The sequence below is a fragment of the Panthera onca genome, chromosome C2 (genome assembly GCF_046562875.1).
Source record: "Panthera onca isolate mPanOnc1 chromosome C2, mPanOnc1 haplotype 2, whole genome shotgun sequence".
Taxonomy (NCBI): Eukaryota; Metazoa; Chordata; class Mammalia; order Carnivora; family Felidae; genus Panthera; species Panthera onca.
Window position 1 is genome coordinate 132,525,644 of NC_138347.1, and position 19,633 is coordinate 132,545,276.

The 19,633-nt window shown below is 42.7% G+C and overlaps 1 protein-coding gene across 2 annotated transcripts in view; it reads right to left on the reverse strand.

The window, feature by feature from the left end:
* Positions 1-19,633, reverse strand: part of LOC132683079 (collagen alpha-4(VI) chain-like) — a 117,164-nt gene that overhangs the window by 75,737 nt on the left and 21,794 nt on the right. For both annotated transcript variants that reach the window (XM_060638650.3, XM_060638651.3), the window contains exons 4-11: positions 18,016-18,621; positions 13,459-14,088; positions 8,672-9,217; positions 7,773-8,327; positions 3,859-4,193; positions 2,793-2,871; positions 881-1,026; positions 407-499 (exon numbers count right to left, since the gene is read on the reverse strand). In XM_060638650.3, coding sequence (XP_060494633.3) covers positions 407-499; positions 881-1,026; positions 2,793-2,871; positions 3,859-4,193; positions 7,773-8,327; positions 8,672-9,217; positions 13,459-14,088; positions 18,016-18,621 — 2,990 coding nt within the window. The remainder of the gene's footprint in view (positions 1-406; positions 500-880; positions 1,027-2,792; positions 2,872-3,858; positions 4,194-7,772; positions 8,328-8,671; positions 9,218-13,458; positions 14,089-18,015; positions 18,622-19,633) is intronic.

Below are 19,633 nucleotides of genomic sequence, written 5' to 3' on the forward strand. Positions count from 1 at the left end.
ACTAACCACTGTAAAGAAGGCAGATGAGGCACAAGTGAAAATTCTGCAGACAAGCGAAAACTTCTGTGCAGCAGTAGAGGTTGTGAAATTTGTTTGTGAAATTATTTGTCAAATAAATGTAAGGAGACAGCATAAGAGAGTGCAAAGAACGTGAGACTTGGAGTCAGGTGGACAAAGGGGCTTAAATCCCCAAATGCTTCTTCGTAAGAGTGTGACTTTGGGAAAGTAATGTTCCCTCTCTAAGCCTCTATTGCACACCCGTAAAAATAATATTCACCTCGAAGGTTTATTAAGAGGGTAGAATTAGCAAGGGTATGTTAAAGACAGAACATGGGGCCTGGTACCTAGTGGTGCTGAAATGTCATCTCTCTCCCCCCCCACCGTCCACGTCCAACAAAACTCTCACCTTGTTCCCAGGGTTCCCACCAACACCCCGGTGCCCATCTTCTCCAAAACACTTTGTATATGTATTGCAGCATCTTCTTTCTGCAATTGTGTCCTGAGAAACAGAATTCACATAATGTGATTTTTTCCAACTGTGTTAACCTATGTCACATGATACACCAAAGTGACAAAATTCCCTCTGGGTTTTGGGGCGCCTGGGTGGCTCAGTCGGTTAACTGTCTGACTTCAGCTCAGGTCATGATCCCGTAGTTCGTGGGTTCAAGCCCCGCGTCAGGCTCTGTGCTGACAGCTCCGAGCCTGGAGCCTGCTTCAGAGTCTGTGTCTGCCTCGCTCTCTGCCCCTCCCCCGCTTGCATGCTGTGCGTGTCTCTCTCTCAAAAATAAATAAACATTAATTTTTTTAATTCCCTCTGCATTTTTAAATTATTAGAATAAACAGACCTAGTGAAGGATGGGGTTAGAAAAAAAATACTTACAAGTTGCTTCAGTAAGATGCTTGGGAGGGATTGCTGCGTGATGCTCAGAGGTTGATTATATGAGAATCCTCTGCCAAATTCTAGCTCCTGGAGTTCTTCTAATTTATGCACACCTTCCAGGCCAATAATGAGGAGCCCAGAGAATCCTTCAAAATGCCAGCAGGTGGGACATTTTACTTGCAGGTCTTTTGACTGGTCTTTGTCCTGGTCCTAAATATGCATGCATCATCCCACCCTTTCTCCAGCCTTCACCTGTCTTCTGTCAAACTGCATTTCTGACCAATGAAACATGAGCAGAAGTGACGTGTGTCACTCCCTGGGAGAAATTTTCAGAGCAGTGCATACATTGCCCCATTTCCTGTCCCCTGCCACAGGAACAGACCCTCTCTCAGCCCGAGTCCTCGAGTGATGAGAATGAGACACAAATTAGCGGTCATGAAGCATAAGATAAATACACTCTTGCTCCTTTAAGCCACTGGGATTTGAAGGCTGTTTATTATTGCAGCACGAACCTATCCTACTGATGAAGGCATTACAAAATCATCCGGCTTTGTCCACATGACAGAGAACCAACAGACAAGGATGTTTTTCAAACAGCTAGAAGTCACTGTTTGTAGTATTTATGAACAAATATTTCTGTTAATATTTTGAGCAGTACATTCACACACACACATCAGCTTTTTGCTATCGTAAACAAACCACTTAACAATCCTGCGGTTAAAAGTTGTATACATAGGGGCGCCTGGGTGGCTCAGTCGGTTAAGCGTCCGACTTCGGCTCAGGTCATGATCTTGCGGTTTGTGAGCTCGAGCCCCGAGTCGGGCTCTGTGCTGACAGCTCAGAGCCTGGAGCCTGCTTTGGATTCTGTGTCTCCTCCTCTCTCTGCCTCTCCCATGCTCATGCTCTGTCTCTCTTTGTCTCTCAATAATAAGCAAACGTTAAAAAAAAATTTTTTTAAGTTGTATGCACAGTCTTAATCATTCCTTAAAATTTCTAGAAATGGAATGCTGATCTAGCATGTGGGCAAAGTTCGCTGTCTTTCATCCAAGATTTCAAATTCTCTTCCAGAAAATTTACTTTTAAAACTTCTTATGTGGTAAATTTAGTTGGAAGCAAGTTATCATCACAGAAAATATTCCAGCATAGTGTCGACCAATGGAAAGCATCATCTCAAGAGAAATACACTAAACATACTCTACCGAGGAGGGAGAAAGGTATACGGAGCATGAGTTGCTGGTGGTTCATCTTGAGTTTGCTTTAGAGCTTTTGAGTGGCACCAAATGGGGACAGAACGGCAATCGTGCACAGCCGCACAGGTGTTATTGCCCAAGCACACCCAGCTGAGGGAGCTGGTGGGCACCGAAATCCAGCCAGCACACCATTCATTAAGCCAGGTGCCCAGGCACAGGGTCGCATACACCAGGAGCATTGGATCTTTTTTTAATTTCACAAAGATGCCGTACAGACTAGTAGCAGCCCTTGGGGATGGTCAAAGAGGAAGAATTGGTGAGCAGAGGAGGAAGGGTGGGCAGTGGAAAAAACGAAGCCCAGCTCTAGGGTGATTCCAGAATTTAGGAAAAAGAGACCCTTGTTAAGAAAACGCAAACAGCACTCAATTATCATGAAGTTGCACATTCAACCTTCAAAAGCAGATGCCAGGCTGATAATTGGCCAATCCTGTCTCAGTCAGAGAGACCCTTGATCGTTGTCAGGGTTATGGGATCCTGGGTTCTCTCAGCCCTGAACAGCCCCTAATTCATACAAAGCATCACCCTTGTGGGCACTGAGCGCCAACCACTCTATGGTTAGTCTATGGATGGCTTAAGGGAATCCAGTGCCATCTGGAAATCTCAACGAGTATCTCAGTTCCTGTGGGAGGAACCACCCACCCAGGGTAACCACACGCACCCACCTTTGCTGCGGAGGAGCCCAGAGGTTTCCTTCAGTCTCTGGAGATCATCATCCAGTCCATCTGTAAACACTAAAAGGACCTGTTGTTTATGAGAGAAAGGAGGGTAGTGGGTAGCAGGGATGGAGTGAAAGGAAGGGGAGAGGGGAAAGGGAAGAAAGAAGAGGGAGAAAATGGATGCTGAGTGTTGCACATTTTACAAAAATGCAAAGATAAGCTTAGCTTTTCTGGTTGTATCCAGCCTTTCACCCTGTTTTGTTTCACCCCTTCGTTTATTCGTTACTTTATTACACATTCGTTTTTACTTCAATCTCAAGACCCCCCACCAAAAAGAGAACTGGAACCAGCTTAACTTGTTCACTTAAAATACCTCCAAAAACCGTCTTACAATATCCATCTTTACTGACACAAAAAAATACCAAAATTTTAATGCGTTTTTAATAATTAAAATGTGTTACCTTTACTCACAGAAAATTTTAATTTAAAAGTGAATTACATATTTAAGAAATAAATCCACTGGCTGCATGATTGAAGGAAAAACTAAATGTAACTTTCAAAGTTTGGGGCCGTCATTTCCAAATAAACATCACATAAGGTCTTTTCATCTCTACAGACTTTAGCAGGTGTATAGTTCTTGGGCACCAGGAAGGGAAAACAACCAACAAGCCCTTAGTGAGTTACTAAAGACAGTTCAAAGTGCTGACTGGAAAATAATGGGCTCTACTCTACATGACAATGAGTGACCATAATGAGCTAATATCTTCCAAGTTGTCTTTGGAGTGAATTTGCATCATGGAAGAATCTGGATCACTAAACGGTGAGCAACTTGAGGGCAGGGATTTATCCTTTTATCCCTACTGGCATTATTTAGCACAGAGCTTCTTGGGCTTAGTGAGTATTTGTTGATTGAATGAAAACATATCCCTCGTTGGTCTTTACTGAATAAGACTATGGTTTTTCTCTACGTAGAATCTCCGGTGAAGGACAACTTATTGGCCTCAGTCACAAAAGCCCAATCCCTCCCACCCTGGCAATTGGCTCCATATTATGGATTCTCAGCCTTTATTACCTTCACTGTAGCAGAAGAGAGCTGGATAGCATTATCTCCCAAGGACTGCAAAAAATCCACATCCATATAGTTCCTCTTGGCAGCCTGATGAATTAAGAATGCCTGAATAATCTTATCACTATAATTTTCAAAGCCGGAGTCAAAAATAAGTTGGCCATTTGAGGCAGGGACCAAGTAGCGGAACATCACATTGGGGCGACCAGGAGCCCTACAGCTGATGTTGGAAAGCTGGGCCATCTGTTGCATCAGCTCTGGCAGTAACCATTGAAGCTTCTGCTGATCTTGCTTAATGGGACTGGAAATATCAATTCCTACGGACAAATCTATGTTGCATCCTTTGAAAGTGGAGGAGAAAAAAATCAAATTAGTCATCTCTAGATGCATGACCGGGCCCAGAATATATCAGCCAACCCTGAAAGAAGAACCTGCAGCCAACCCACAGAAATATAAGCTAAATAATGGCAGGGATTGTTTGATTTGGGGAGTGGTTTGTTACACAGCAAAGCTAACTGATACAATATATAGTGTTTCATAGCTCTGTTCCTCTGCAGATTCTATTCCCTCTACCTGAAGTGTCCTTTCTCATCTCCTCAACCCCAATCTGGTTAACCCATACATGTCCTTCAAGTTGTAGTTCAAGTGATCCCCTTCCCTAAAGCTGTGACTCATGTCTCCAGGTACTCAAGTTGACTTATTAAATACCCCTGCATGTCCACTGTTATTTTACTTGAACTTCTCTCCCACTAAACAAAGTTTTCTTCATAGTAAGAACTATGACATCTAACTTCCCAAATGCCTGATACAGGCAGATGCTTATTAAATGTTTGACAAATGAATGAAGAAGGGAATATGAATGAGCCTTGAGTCTTCTTCCAGCACAAAGCTGTACTATTTCCTTCTCCCCTCTAAGTTTTTTCCCTCATTCACCACTCACATGTATCCTTTATTTCAGGGAAGCATATTAGAAGAGATCAAAACTGACAATCACTCCCAATCTTCTGTTTCTTGTACCTAAATATTGTTAAGCTCTCCTGGAAGAGAGCTAAAATTTGAAAACCCAGTGATCCTTCAGGCTATACCCACTCACTCACAGGTGAATAATAAAACCATGCACAGAATTCCAATGAGCAAAAGTTGGTCATAGACGCACCTGGGTTAGAATGCGGACAAATAACTTAAAATGTAACTTATCAATAATAAAAGGGCCACTACCATTAACTACTTTTAGACAAAAAGCATAACTTGCAATTTGTCCAGGACAAGCCAAGACACATGGATATTTTCTCCTTAGTCCAGTGCACATTAGAGTATTTGGCTCAGAAGTTGTAAAAACAAAACTGCAGATTTTAGGAGGAAATTTGAGGAAAATAAATAAATACTGAACCCTTTACCAGTGAAAATGGTCATAAACAATATCTCAGGGATCTGAGATCCAGGCCTGAGCCATGAGTTCTCCATCCCCTAAATAATATACATCCATGCTAGCCGGCCAGATGTTTCCAGAAGTGCCAAGACACAAAATGCCTTTCTTCCCTCCTTTCATATAAAATATCTTGGTTTTGTTTTGACTTTTAAATCTCCAATTGAAATTCACCAAAAGGGATTTCCACAGATGTAAATCCCATTTCTACATTGGATCTAATTTCAGAAAAACAGAAATTTCCTTTTTGCAGTATGGTGTATTATTCTAACATTTCTAATTTACATTTTTTCCCAGGAACATTTCCAGCTGGCTTTATTCTGTAATGCAAGAATATGCAAGCATTTTCTTTCCCTATTAATGTAGAGGGTTGAACCTTGCCAGGTAATCTCTAACGTCTTTATGATTCAGCTTTATGATTCTGGAATTCTGGAATTAATTAGATTCCAGTCATTATGGAGGTATCCAGCTACTTCTATCAAAAAAGTCAGAAGACAAAGCTGAAGATGAATGTAAGTGCTAATTTACTACATGCTATAAAATAGTCTAAAAAGAGAAGCAGGGATCCTGTATTTCTTCTCCTGCCCAGGATAATACCCAGGGGTGTGTGTGTGTGTGTGTGTGTATAACCACCCAAACAACAAACAAAAATAGGACTTTGACTCCTGAAAAATCCAAACTGCTTAATACAAGACATCCCACAATCCATGCTTTATAGAAAATAATTTTACACATCCACTCTTTTCAATTGATTTCTGAATTCACAAGGACACAACAAAGTGATATCCTTTACACGGTATGAACAAAAATATTAATTGAATGCTCTAGAAAGTTGGCTCCAGCTTTCAACACCAAATTTCTGGGAAGTTCAAACCCTGCCTCCATTATTTCCCATCTGCATTTCTCACCTGGGAATTATGTATGATAAAAGTATCTGCTTCCCATGGAGTTGATGTAGGAATGTTGGGCTTTATGGGTTTCATCATATACTCCTTTATATGATTTAATATTATACTTTGCTTTATTATACTATGCTATGCATTACTATGCCATATAATACCATTGTATGCCATTCTATGGTATTCTGCATCATACTATATTATACTCTTCTATACTATATTATCCCTCATTATGCCCTACAATACCATACTATGCTGTACTGTACTATACTACACACTCTACTACACTAGACTGTACTAGACCACTCTCCTATTCAAAGTGTAATTTGAGGACCAACTGGATCAACATCACCTGGGAGCTTGTTAGAAACGCAGAATCCCAGGGGCGCCTGGGTGGCTCAGTCGGTTGGGCGGCCGACTTCGGCTCAGGTCATGATCTCGCAGTCCGTGAGTTCGAGCCCTGCGTCGGGCTCTGTGCTGACAGCTCAGAGCCTGGAGCCTGTTTCAGATTCTGTGTCTCCCTCTCTCTGACCCTCCCCCGTTCATGCTCTGTCTCTCTCTGTCTCAAAAATAAATAAACGTTAAAAAAAAATTAAAAAAAAAAAAAAAGAAACGCAGAATCCCGCCCTCACCTACTGAATCAGAATCTACATTTCAACAAGATCTCCAGGTGATTTGAATGCATATTCAAGGTTGAGAGGCCCTCTTTTGCTCTACCACACTATACCAAAAGACACTCTAGAACAATATCCAGTACACAGACTCTAGAACCAGACTGCCTCAAGTTTAAATCTCAGCTGTGCCATTTACTCAGGCCAAATAACCTGATTTTGCTGTGTTTTCGTTTCCTCAACTGTAAAATGGTATTTACTTAATAGGGTTATGTGAAGATTAAATGTTTTTATACATGGAAGCCCTCAGAATAGCCCCTAGCACAAAAAAAAAAAAAAAAAAAAAAAAAAAAGGACCATCTAAAGCTTGGCCATTCTGACTACATTGTGATTGTGTCGGAGAATCTCACTCCCTGTGGGTAGGAGGGAGCACTGTCCGTGAAGATATTCTCTGGGTCAATCGCCCACTGAAAGGCAAGTTTGGGGACCAGCATAGACCCAAACTGTTGGGAGGAGGAATTTTGTCAACAAAGCAGAGAGACCTCTCTTCAAAGCCACATAGAAAAAAAACAATGTGTTTTATTTCATAAGAGCACCCATGTAACTGATACTACTCTCTGCTTCGATTTCCCTTTTGGTATGCCCAAATCTTCATTAAGTTGTGTTTACATATTCCATTCTAGTTCTTCTATCTACAAGGAATACACTGAAGAATTGTCAGGACTTTCTACAGAGTCCTGGGAAGGTTCGGGCCACTGGAGTCCAGAATGGTGACAGCCTTGAGAATGACTAAAAAAAAAAAAAAAAACCCTGGTGAAAATGAACCACAGCATTCAGAGTTCAGGCCAGCTGTCCTCTCCTCAGGGTGACTCTCCCTCCCTCCTCCAGTTAGAAGGACTTGTTTCATTTTATTAAGAGAGACAACAGTGTCCCTGACACTTACAATGGGCTCTTGGATCAAATAACAAACCCTCTGTCACTTACCTTGTGGAATGCAGACCTTAAGAAGAATTTTCTTCTCCAGGTTCTGCAGGGACTCAAAATTCTCCTCATAGTACACTTTTTGTGGGTCATTAGTAATCTCCAAAAGCTGAGCACTTTCGGCTGCTCCCACCCCAATGGCAAAAATAATGATGTTCCTGTCCCTGAGAGCCTTGGCTGGTATGGCTACATTATCCTGGGCAACCCCATCGGTGATCACAATCAAATACTGATGAACACTGGGTCTCCCTCCTCTTGGACTGTCAAAAAAAGGCAGAGTGAAAGTCAGGGCTTTCCCAGTGTAGGTGCCATGATTCATTTGCTGAACATTTGAGATGGCTCTGTGGATGTCCGCCTTTGAGGAGTATTGGTTGAGCCTGAATTCTTCCTGGGGGGTTGAGCTGAACTGCAAAAGGCCAATCTGAATTTCATCAGCACCAATATTAGCATGGTTCACCATCCTCTTCATGAATCCTTTCATCTTTTCAAAGTTTATTGCAGAGATGGATTCTGAACCATCTATCAGGAAGATAATATCAGCTTGCCTATTCTTACATGCTGGGGGAAAAAAAGGAGAACAGAACATTCACTCAGAGCCTGAAACCAATGAATTATAAATCCCCAGGACAGTCTGGGGTGGCATAGACACAGCATGAAAACATTTTTAAAGGGGGTGGGAGAGGAAGTCAATGAAATAAATTTTCTGTGACCCAGTACAAATGAGATACAGCTGTATGATAAAGATAAAATTTAACCAACTTGTTTCATTCCAGGTCACGGTCACTCTGTGTCCAATATTCACTTTTGGACGAGTGAGTCCACACCTTGAGAATGAAGCCTATTCAAATAGATTGCATGCATATACTTGGCAGGAAAGAGAGACTAAGGAAAAAAATTCTTACACTCTGAGGAGCAGATGTCCTGTACCACGTCTTGTTGAATGGCCTTCAAGGAATCAAACTCAGCTGCAAAAAACATCTTGTCTTCAGCTATCTCCTTGAGTTCATTATCATTAGCGTTTTTGATTCCAATAGCATAAATGATGACTCCCTCTGCCCTCAACGCGTCTGCAGGCTCAGCCACCGGGTCCTCAGATTTACCACCAGTGATGACTATGAGATACCAAGGCACATTGCTGCGAGCAGTGTTCACAAAGACCTGAGCCAGGCTGCCCAAGGCCAGACCGGTCATGGTGCCACCTCCCCTCTGTTGGATGCCATCAATGGCTACCTTCAGCGCTGCCACACTGGAATACTGGCTGAGGATAAATTGACTATTAATTCTATCTGAGTATTGAATGACTCCAAACCGTACTCTGTCAGGCCCAATATGGAACATCTTTATCACCTCATTCATGAACACCTTCATTTCAAGAAAATCATTGTGCTTGATGTTGCTAGACCCATCGACAAGGAAGTAGATGTCAGCCTTCTTGATGTGCACACAGTCTAGGCAATAAGAAGAAGGAGGAACCCATTAGAACACAGGGTGAGATAGCAAGTAGCCAAAGCTATTCATCCTGATCCCCAGCCATACCTCCTCAGCTTTCATTGTTCCCTTGAGAGCCAACAGCTTTTTACTGAAAACACCTGTGACTCTGCCTAGAGGTACTGTTTGACCAAGAGCACACCAGGCAGGCCACAGTGCCTGGGAATGAGTTTCAAAGAAGCCACGAACCAACAACCGACAGGAGCTAGTGGATAAACACCCAGCTCCCATCCCCTTGGGTGGGACAACTCTGAGGTGAGCTCTACACAGTTTCCCTGAGTCCCCAACAGAACTGAGCCCCAGCTACCAACAGCAATTACGTGCTCACCAATTCAGCTTCTGTTGGCTGCCTTCCCTTCTTTTCTCAAATCTCCACTCCCCTACCAGTATCCCCTGGGGGCACTTCCCCGATAAATCACTTGCATACATATCCTTGTCTCAGAGTCTATTTCTGGTGAACCCCACTTAAGACCTGAAGTAACAGTACTTGACCTTTCTCAAATGGGGAAGTTGAAGACAAGCTAAAGTAAAATATCAGGACATATTTGAAGCTAGGAATTGTCTCAGTATCCAATATCTCTGTTTCCCATGCAAGTCAGACTTTTAAAATAAGGGCAAAAGAGTACACTTGCTGAAACTTTATTAATTTAAGCTAATATAAAACTTTGTTTTAAATGAGCTTTACTTAAATGAATCACTTTGTATTAAGGCTTAGACTCCAAAGGGCAAAATGGCTCTACAATTAGATACTTTCTCAACCACTTAGTATCAGACTTGCCCCTTTGCACCTCAATTTCCTAATCGTCAAATGACGATCTTAACACTTCCTCAGTAAGATTATAGTAAGGATTAAATAAGATCATAGAAAAACAGCATAACTGATTTTTTAAAGTAATGGTTAAGATCACTCATTATCACATAGCAGATTCCTCAGAAAGAATCAAAAAGGGGTGCCTGGGTGGCTCAGTCAGTTGAGGGTCTGACTCTTGATTTTTGCTCAGGTCATGATCTCATGGTTTCTGGAATCAAGCCCCATATCAGGCTCCATGATGATGGTGCAGAGCCTGCTTGGGATTCTCTCTCTCCCTCTCTCCCACTCCTCTCTCCCCCACCTCTCAAAATAAATTCATAGACTTTTAAAAAAAGAATGAAACATAATTTTCTCCTTGCACCTCTCATAAAAGGTGGGCCAGCCGTGTATCATTCATCTCTAGAACCCTTTGTTTCAGGGAAGAATCAAGAGCCTTTTCATGTTTCTTGGCTGAAAGGGAAGCGGTCTGAGACTGGAGATGGGCTTCCTTGCTCAGGCCTTCATTTGAGAGGATCTTGGTTGACACAATATGTAGTATATACTTATACTTTTAAAAATAAGTATTATTATTTATCTGAATTAGATTCAAATGTAACTGGGCATCCCATATTGTACCTGGAAATCCTACCCCAGCAGGGAAAGCACTGGAAAGGTGTGGAGATAGTTATCCACCTCTCTGGTAAAGTGTTTTTTGAATGCTTGGCGAATCGAGGGGAAGTTATAGAAAAAGAAGGCAGAAATTCAGATCTTGCTGGAAGTCAGCAACCACTGGTAATAGGTATGTGGCTGGCCTGAGTCTGAGAAAAAGACCATGGGGCAGGAAGGGGCATCTCTGGAGCCAGTCCCATGCAGCAATGCTCCAAAGACACTCCACTGTAGCCCAGGGCCTTTGCAGTGTCCAAAGGTATCCCAGAGCCCTGAAGACTGTCTGGCACTACACATTCATGCCAGTCTTGGCAGATGGAAATTTGAGGCAGGAAGGCAGGCAGAATAATTTTTACAGTCTGGATGCTGCTATGCATCCATATCTATTACATACATAAAGTCCTTAGCAGAGTATCTGACACATAGCTGATGACCAATAAATGATAGATAATATGATCTTGTGATCACCCAGGACAGATTTCTGGTAAAACTTCCCAAACTTCCATTTGCCTCTAACCACTGTAGACTTTGGGCTGATTTTCCTGATTCCGGGTTTCATGTTAGCTGCTGTGCAGTCTGGGAATGAAATCAACTCTCAGCCCTTATACTGTCTATGAATTAGAAGAGAAAAGGAGCTTCTCTCCCCGTCCCCTACAGATTGTAGGGAAGGGTGCACAAGGAAATTAAATTCATATTTAATGATTTTGTTTCTCATTCCCAGAACAGAGAAAGGGACTAAAGATACAGGCCAAAGCGAAAGATGGGAATTTATTTAGATATTTTAAATCTCTAGACTTCAGCACAAGTAATCAAGAAACTACAAAATTATTTAATGATTATTTTTCAAAAAAGACTCAGTGCTTTTCCCCTGATGATATAATCACAGCCTTGAATTTTTAAGTTAATTATTTACATTTTTAGTAGTCAACTTCTATTATTCTGATCTGAATCTTAGAAATATTAGCATGGGTGGGCAAAAATAGACAAATAGACAGACACAAAGATACTTGTAATAACCAGTAAGTGGAACATTAGGGATTTAAAATTCAGGCAGTTTGTGGGGTGCCTGGATGGCTCAGTCGGTTAAGCATCAGACCCTTGAGTTTGGCTCAGGTCATGATCCCAGGGTCATGGGATTGAGCCCTGCGCCGAGTCCCAGGTCAAGCCCCAGGTCGAGTGTGGGGCCTATTTAAGATTTTCTCTCTCTGTCCACCCCCACTTGCTCTCTCACTCTCTAAAAAAAAAATATTTAACAAAAAGCTCAGGCAGTTTGACTCCATGGTGCATATACTTAACTGCTATGTTTTCTCGGGTGTGCTTTTCAAACTGCATATGCAGTAGGAGCTCTCCTAACCAACTTCCTCTGAAGCAGCTCACCAGATAATTGACTTTCTCCCTTCCCTCTACAACACATGAATGATGCCCACACAATACACTGAGTTCCCTCCCCTTAGAAGCCCCCAAGGGCAACATTACACAGTTCTGCTTCACTCAGTGGAAGATGTGAACATTAATAAAGGGAAACCTCTCTAAAATGGACACAGGAAAGTAGAAAGGGGAGCTCTCACACCCTAGCACTTGTCCATTACAGACCTCAACAGAAGAATCCTCAGTAGGAAAGAATCAATTACAGCCCCAACAGGAAAAATATGAATAATGCATCTCCTACAAAAAACCAACTACCCCAGCAACTCAGCCAATGAGAAACTGCCATCATTTTGAACTCTTGCATTTTTCCAATGGGCTTTTGTTCAGAACAATCCCTCCTGATTTCTTCCTTCTTCTCAATAAAATAACATTCTTCTCCTTTGTTTGTTGGACTCACCCACTGTTACTGTGGTTTGCTGTCCCTTGTTGCAGTTCTCTGCTATTCCCAAATAAACCCATTTTTCCTGGTAAAATAACTGACTCTTTTATTTGTAAGGCCAACAAAGAATAAGCCTACCAAGAACAATGTGAGTTTGTTCTCAGCCTATTTATGGCAGTTTTGTTACTACAATTACACAACAAATCAAATACTGTGCAGATCAATAGGACAGGATCGTGAATAAAAGAGGTTTATTACGTCTATGAAAACCAGGTTAACTGCTTAGAAAAGACCCAATGAAAGTAAATTGTTTTAAAGGAAATTGTTGACGTACCAGATAGCACTACAAAAATTGAATTTTTGAGATCGTAAAAATAAGGATTTCTATACTCAGACTGTTTCAAAAGCAACTAAGTTTTCATCCCACTTTAAAGAAACTGAAACTGGAAATTATAGATACCATTGGATGATTGATGAAGAAAATATACAGAACTCCAATTAGCTGGGCTCAGATGCAAAGAAGCCTCGGTCCTCCACAAAAGATTGGCAAATTAACGTTCATTTATATTTTAAAGTTAAAATCTTTCAATTTCAGGAATGTTGGTATCTTTTTAGAAATAATTTTCCACTTCAAGTAGCTTAAGATTTAGTAAATCCATACCTAGATCCCTAAGGCCTCTACTGTAAATATACATAGATCTTCATCAAACTAATAAAAGGGATGAGAGCCAAGAAAGGTAGAGTGAGGCATGTTCACTCTTTATATTCTTTTGGAATCAAAACACAATAAAGACTTTGTAAGTTTTGTGCTCCTGTTTTTTAATAAACTGACCCTGAAATCCTTCCTTGGATGAGGAGTGGAGGATGTGGGTATATGGAACAAACAGAGTAAAGATTAAAAAAAAAAAAAAGATCAGATTTGGAGAAGGTCCTCTTACCTTCTTTCAGGGCACGGCCGCTCCCAGAAATGGAAACACTGTTGTCCACAATCTCAGGGCAGAGCTGATTCTTAATCTTGCTCCCCACAACAGAGAGTTGCAGAAAGGATTCCAGCGAGATGACATGCTTCCAAGGAGGATATGATGCCATCATCTCCAGGTCCTTTCTGTTTGAGGCAAGCTGGGTGCCCACCACATAGATGGTAACCCCTGCCCTGCGGAGGAGAGAAGCTGGAACAGACACATGGTCTTGGGAGAAGCCTTCTATGATGACCACGGCCATCTGTTGCACACCCTGCTTCGACCGGCTACCCTTCTCCTCAATGAAAACCTCGTTCCTTAGGAAATCCAAAGCAGCACCAGTTTTGGTCCCTCCACTTCTTCTCCGGTAGGTTAATTTGTCCAAATGCTCCAAGATTTTGGCTTGGTTCTGAAATGCATCCAGGGAAAACTCAAGTCGTGGCTCCTCACTGTAAAATACCAAGCCAATTCTCACAACATCAGGATGAACACGTAGAGAGCGGACAGTGGTCTTTAAGAAGTTGACAACTTGTTGGAAATTCGACTGCCTGTCCTTGCTGAATTCCTCAATGAGGAAGACTAAATCAGCTGGGACAGCAGTCGGACATACTGTAAACAAAAACAGAAAGAAGGGCTTTAGGATGAGAACAGAGTAAAAGATGATACTCATTTTTGCATCATGCTATATTTTTGCCATATTTTAAATTATTTTAATTTTTATTTTTTGAGAGAGAGAGAGAGAGCACATACGTGTGCAGGTGAGGGAGGGGCAGAGAAAGAGGGAGAGAGAGAATCCCAAGCAGGCCCCATGCTGTCAGTGCAGAGCCTGACATTGGGCTCAATTTTATGAATCCCTAGTGCATGACCTGAGCTGAAATCAAGAGTCCAACACTTAACCAACTGAATCACAGATTTTTGCTATATTCTTATGTTGTAGTATGCTACATTTTTAAATTCTGTAATAATATATTTAGGATCAAAAATTCTAATAAATATGTTATACTAACTTATACTAATGAATTTTAGAATTTAGTAGAAGCCTTTATGACCAGTATTTGGCATGACAGTCAAAGAACATCACAGGTTTCATACCTATAGCAAAATTTTTCACTGGAAGGAGTATTCACATTACTTGCAAAATATGTAAATATATGAATATCCACAAAAAGTGCTTTAAGATTATTTTTCAATTCATCAAAGTTCATTAAAAGCATCTGAGTCTTGCTTGACTAGTTTTTTTGTTCATTTTTCTAGTTTCAGGAAACACTGGGTCAAATTCTCTATTATAGACCTAAAACCTCCTTGATTTAATAATTTTTCCTCTTGGTACAGAAGAAAATAAGAAATTGTGACTATTAACTTGTGCCCCTTTCTCTGAAAGATCTCATGTCATTTCAACAGAGACAACATGAAATGTTGCAAGTTCCTATGAAAAATCTTTGTCCAAAACCTGGGCAAACTTTTTCACTTTGCTATAAAAGAGCCTTCTCTTGAATGTTCCTCGAATGGGAGAATGGAGCTGCAACTGCATAAACTCCCTTCCAAGAGGAATGCAGACTCCTCCCATCCAATTTAAGGCAGTTCCTAACAGAAATCCACTGTGTCCACACACCAAAAAGGTCCAGATCTGCTTTGACATGTGAAGACAGAAGCCTGCCTAGCACAGAGCAAAGCCACACATGCAGAAGGCTGAAGCCAGGCTATAGACAGCTGGGCACTGTGACACAAAGTTTAGAGAAGCCAAAGAGTAACCTTGTGACTTACCTGTGGGCTCGTGATGTCCTGTAATTTCCCCCTTTTTATAAGGAACCAAAAATTTTGCCAAGCCTAAAACACTTTCTTTAGAAACTCCAGGCACCTTTGACTTCTCCTTTCCTTCACCTGCTAGTACAAAGTTATACCTGCTAGTATTATAGTTGACCCTTGATCAACATGGGTTTGACCTGTGCTGGTCCTCTTACACACGTGGGTTTTGCTTTTAAGAGTTGACCCCAAAAGATGCAGGTCACCCAAATCTCCACAGACACAACCAAAGGCGCCCGCTGCCCACTGAGCACCAGGGAGGCCTGCTGAGGCTGTCGGCAGCCCCCTGGGGCCCCAGAACTGGGCAGGGCCACAGGTTGCCCTGCATGTCCATGGGATGGTCAGGTAAAGTGCCAGGGCTGGGGCAGGAGGCTGGGCTGAAGCAGAGGAAAACACCCAGATGGCAGGGATGGCACCGTGTGGGGACCCCTGAGCCCCTGGTGTACCCGCACCCTTCCCCTCCATTCTCTGCTCACCGAGCTCCCAGGCAGACCTCTTTCCATGTGATGCCCTTGCCCCTGCATCTTGCAGAGGCCAGTGCACTCATGTGTGGCCACAGCTACCCATGGCCACAGGCTGGCGCTACACCCCCAGGCAGATGGGGCAGATGTACTGAACCTCAAGGCTATATGTATGCCACCACCCATGGGCCCACCTGGCAGCTGCCCTTACCAACCCGAAATCACCAGGCTGTGCCACACCTACCCTGTGCAGCCCCTGGCCCAGCCTGCCTGTGTGTGGATTTTTTTTTCAGTACTGTAAATGTACTTTCTCATCCTTATAATTTTCTTAATAACATTTTCTTTTCTCTAGCTTACTTTATTGTAAGAATACAATATATGATACATGTAACACACAAAAATGTGTTAATCCACTGTTTAGGCTATCCATAAGGTTTCTGTCAATGGAAGGCTATAAATAGTTAAGTTTTGGGGGCATCAAAATTTATATGGAGATTTTCAAATATGGGGGCTGGGGTAAGTGCCCCTAACCCCTGAGTTGTTCGAGGGTCAACTGTATTCTCCTTTCAAGTTGTTCTCATTATCAGAGGCACCACAGGGCTAGACCCAGCCATCCTATGTGGCTAGGGGACAGCTCGGCCTTAAAGCCCTTCTGAGTTTGAGGTGTCCTGTGGAATGCAGCCTGGCCCCTGAAGACGTCTTTAAAGACCACTTTGGTCATGTCATTTTTCCTGCTTAAAAGCCTACAGTTACCAGTACCATTGGGACCCTTGGGGTCCATCCTACCTCATCCAATCTTATCTCTCACTACTTCTAAACCCTCCCGCTTCCTCCCATTTGTTCCATTTTTCCACTCTCTTCCCCATTTATCCAGCCCATTCACATTTCCACACCCCTACTCTTCCCCTTACCAAGAGTAGCCTCCTCCCTTCTCCCCATATATTAAAATCATGCTTATTGAGGAACCAACACAATTCCTCTCAGGTCAGATTCTCCATTATATCCTCCTTTCTACTTCTACTTAGTGTAGTGTCTGGAAGGTGCTTCTTAGTTCTTTATTACCTCTACTTAGATTTTCCTCATGTTGTCTCACATGTGTTTGTCTCTTCCGCCTATAAAATTCCAAGGACCCTCAAGCTCTACATGTTGAGAGGTCCGGGCAGAGCTATGATAGTTCAGAGAAAAAAGGGATTTATCACATCTGTTGTGACGATCAACTAGAAGCTCCACCAAGAAAATAACGTAGCTACTGAAGGATAAAGTTTTGCCTGTGGGCCTTCTAGGCTGCTAGTACAGTGTATTCAAGGGCAGAGACAGTGGTGGGAAAGTATGACAAGTATACAGTAAAGGCTGAGTAGTTCAGCTTGGCAAGTGATTAGAATGTATAAAAGGACTTAACAGGAGCTAAGTCTCCATGGTTCTCATCCCAAGGGGACATTTTGAAATACATGGTGGTGTTTCGAATTGTCATAAAATCTGGGGATGCTACTGGCAGGAACCAGGAATGTTAGGCCTCTCACAATGCACAGTACAATCCTACACTATGAATTGTCCCTCTCAGAATGTCAATAGCACCTCCCTTGAACATCTTGAACACCAATTGAAGAACAGACTTTGTTTAATCCCTGGGGATAAGCCTGAATGCTCCTTTCTCCTGAAAAAGGCATAGGGTAACTTGAATTATTGTGCAGAAATATTCACTCCCTATACCTCACTTCCATGGGAGGAATATACTTCCTTACTCCATTGATGGTGACATAGCTACATGACTTGCTTTGGCCAATGGGATATCAGCAGATGATGATTCAGAGGTCTTAAAAGTGCTTATGTAGTTGAGTTTTCTCTCTTGAACCTGTGTAATTACCATGGGAAGAATATGCCCAGACTAGCCTAATAATCCCAGGAGGAAGATGAGAGCTATGGCACGAAGCCAAATGTAGATCAACCAACCCTCAGACAAATCTCAAATCCGTGAATAAGCCCAGGCAAGATCAGCAAAGCCATTCAGTTGAGCCCAACAAAGATTAGATGATCCCCAGCAGATCTGAGAAAATAAATGATTCTTTTTTCTGGATGGCTTCTTAAGTGGCGTCATTGTGACCACAGTTAACGAATACAAGGTGTGTGCCTGAGGGAACCCCATTCCTCCTTCTCTTCCCCATTCAACTGATGTTGAATCCCAGTACTGAATCCAGAATGCCCCCTTCTCTGTTCTTTCTCCAGAGTATCTGAGACCTCTTGGTGGCTCACACACATAGGGACCAAACCTTACCTACTACAGCCTCCTTCTCGGACTCAATCCCAAACTCAGTCTTCCCGGTCCCTTGGATCACCACACTCACATCCTGCATAATCTGTCTGACTCCATCTTGTCCTTGCATCTCAAATACAAGGGGTGGGGTTGCCATCCCCTCCAGTTCTCTCTGGACAAAGTCCTGTACACCCACAGACATGACTTTCACGCCTTTCTCCCTCAAAGTCTGTGCGGCCTCCCAGACCTCATCTTCAGATTTGCCTGAGGTCATAACCACTGCATATTGGGGAACACCCTGGAGAAACCGGCTTCCTGCTGCCTCCTGGAAGAAGGTCCGATGAAGGTATCGCAGAGCTTTGCCTGTCCTCCTGGAGCCACCCCGGAGCAAAAAGTGTCCGTGGATGTGCGCAATCATCTCATCCTGGGTCTGATAGGTATTGAGCAAAAATTCAGTGTGACCTTGACCGCCATACTGAGCCAGTCCAATCTGGTACTTGTCCCTGCCAACATCCAGCAGGCCAACCACTCTGGACACGAAATTCCGCATCCACTGGAAACTCGCCTGTGATGTGTTCTGTGAGGTGTCGGCAAGAAAGACCACATCTGCATAAGCCTCGGTGAATTCTGGAATGAAAGAGAAAAGAAGGAAAGAAAAGACACAGAGGAGAAAGTAAATCAAATCAAGATCGCATGAAAATTGGATACAAGGACATGGGGAACATAAGAGGGAGAGGTCCGCTCTTTTTGTAACACGGAACGTATGGTACTCCCACCTCCTCCATGTGAGACTATCACAAGGCTCTCTCCCTCTCACACTCCACTTCCTTTGCTGTCTGCTTTCTTAGACGAAAGTACCTCTTACCTGTTCTTCCACCAATGAAAGAGGCAAGGACAATGGACACATACAGAGCAGTTATTTTGTGCTAGCAATTTTTATACGTTGCCTGATTTAATCCTCATAAACCATCCTAGTAGGCAAGTGTTATCTTCACTGTACAGATGAGAACACTAAAGTAAAGAAGTGAAACCTGCACGTTGACACTCACATAACTAGAAAGTGGCAAAGGCAGGATCAAAAACACGGGTCTTCTAGACTTCCTCTGAACAACATGGCAGGATGTCCTTTTCTAGCTGTGAGAACAGCATTCATCCTTCAACCCTCAGCTCCAATGTTCCTTCACCCGGGAAGTCCTCCCAGGTTCCACAGTGATGGCAGCCGACTCCTTCTCCTGCCCTCTCACTACACTCTGTGTGTCCTGAATCATACTGTAATTACGTGTCTTGGTCGGAATATTGGATTTTGACATAGCTGCTTACCTTTTACCTTACCCTCCACTGCCAAGCACAGAGTCTGAAGAACACCTCCTGAGAAATCCTGCAGGATGTTGAAGTTTTCGGTGTCAAAGAGAAACTTCTCAAATGGCTCACTGGCTATTTTTTTTTTGCAGTTCCTGAACATCCTGCACATTGACCCCTACCACATACACAAGAACTCCATATTCTTTTAACTTGTCGGCTGCCTCCTGGACTTCATCATTTGACTCCCCATCTGTCACCGGGATAACTATCTGAGGAACCCTGTCCTTGGCCCGGCTACCAGCTGCCTCAGTGAAGTAGTCTATCCTGATAAACTCCA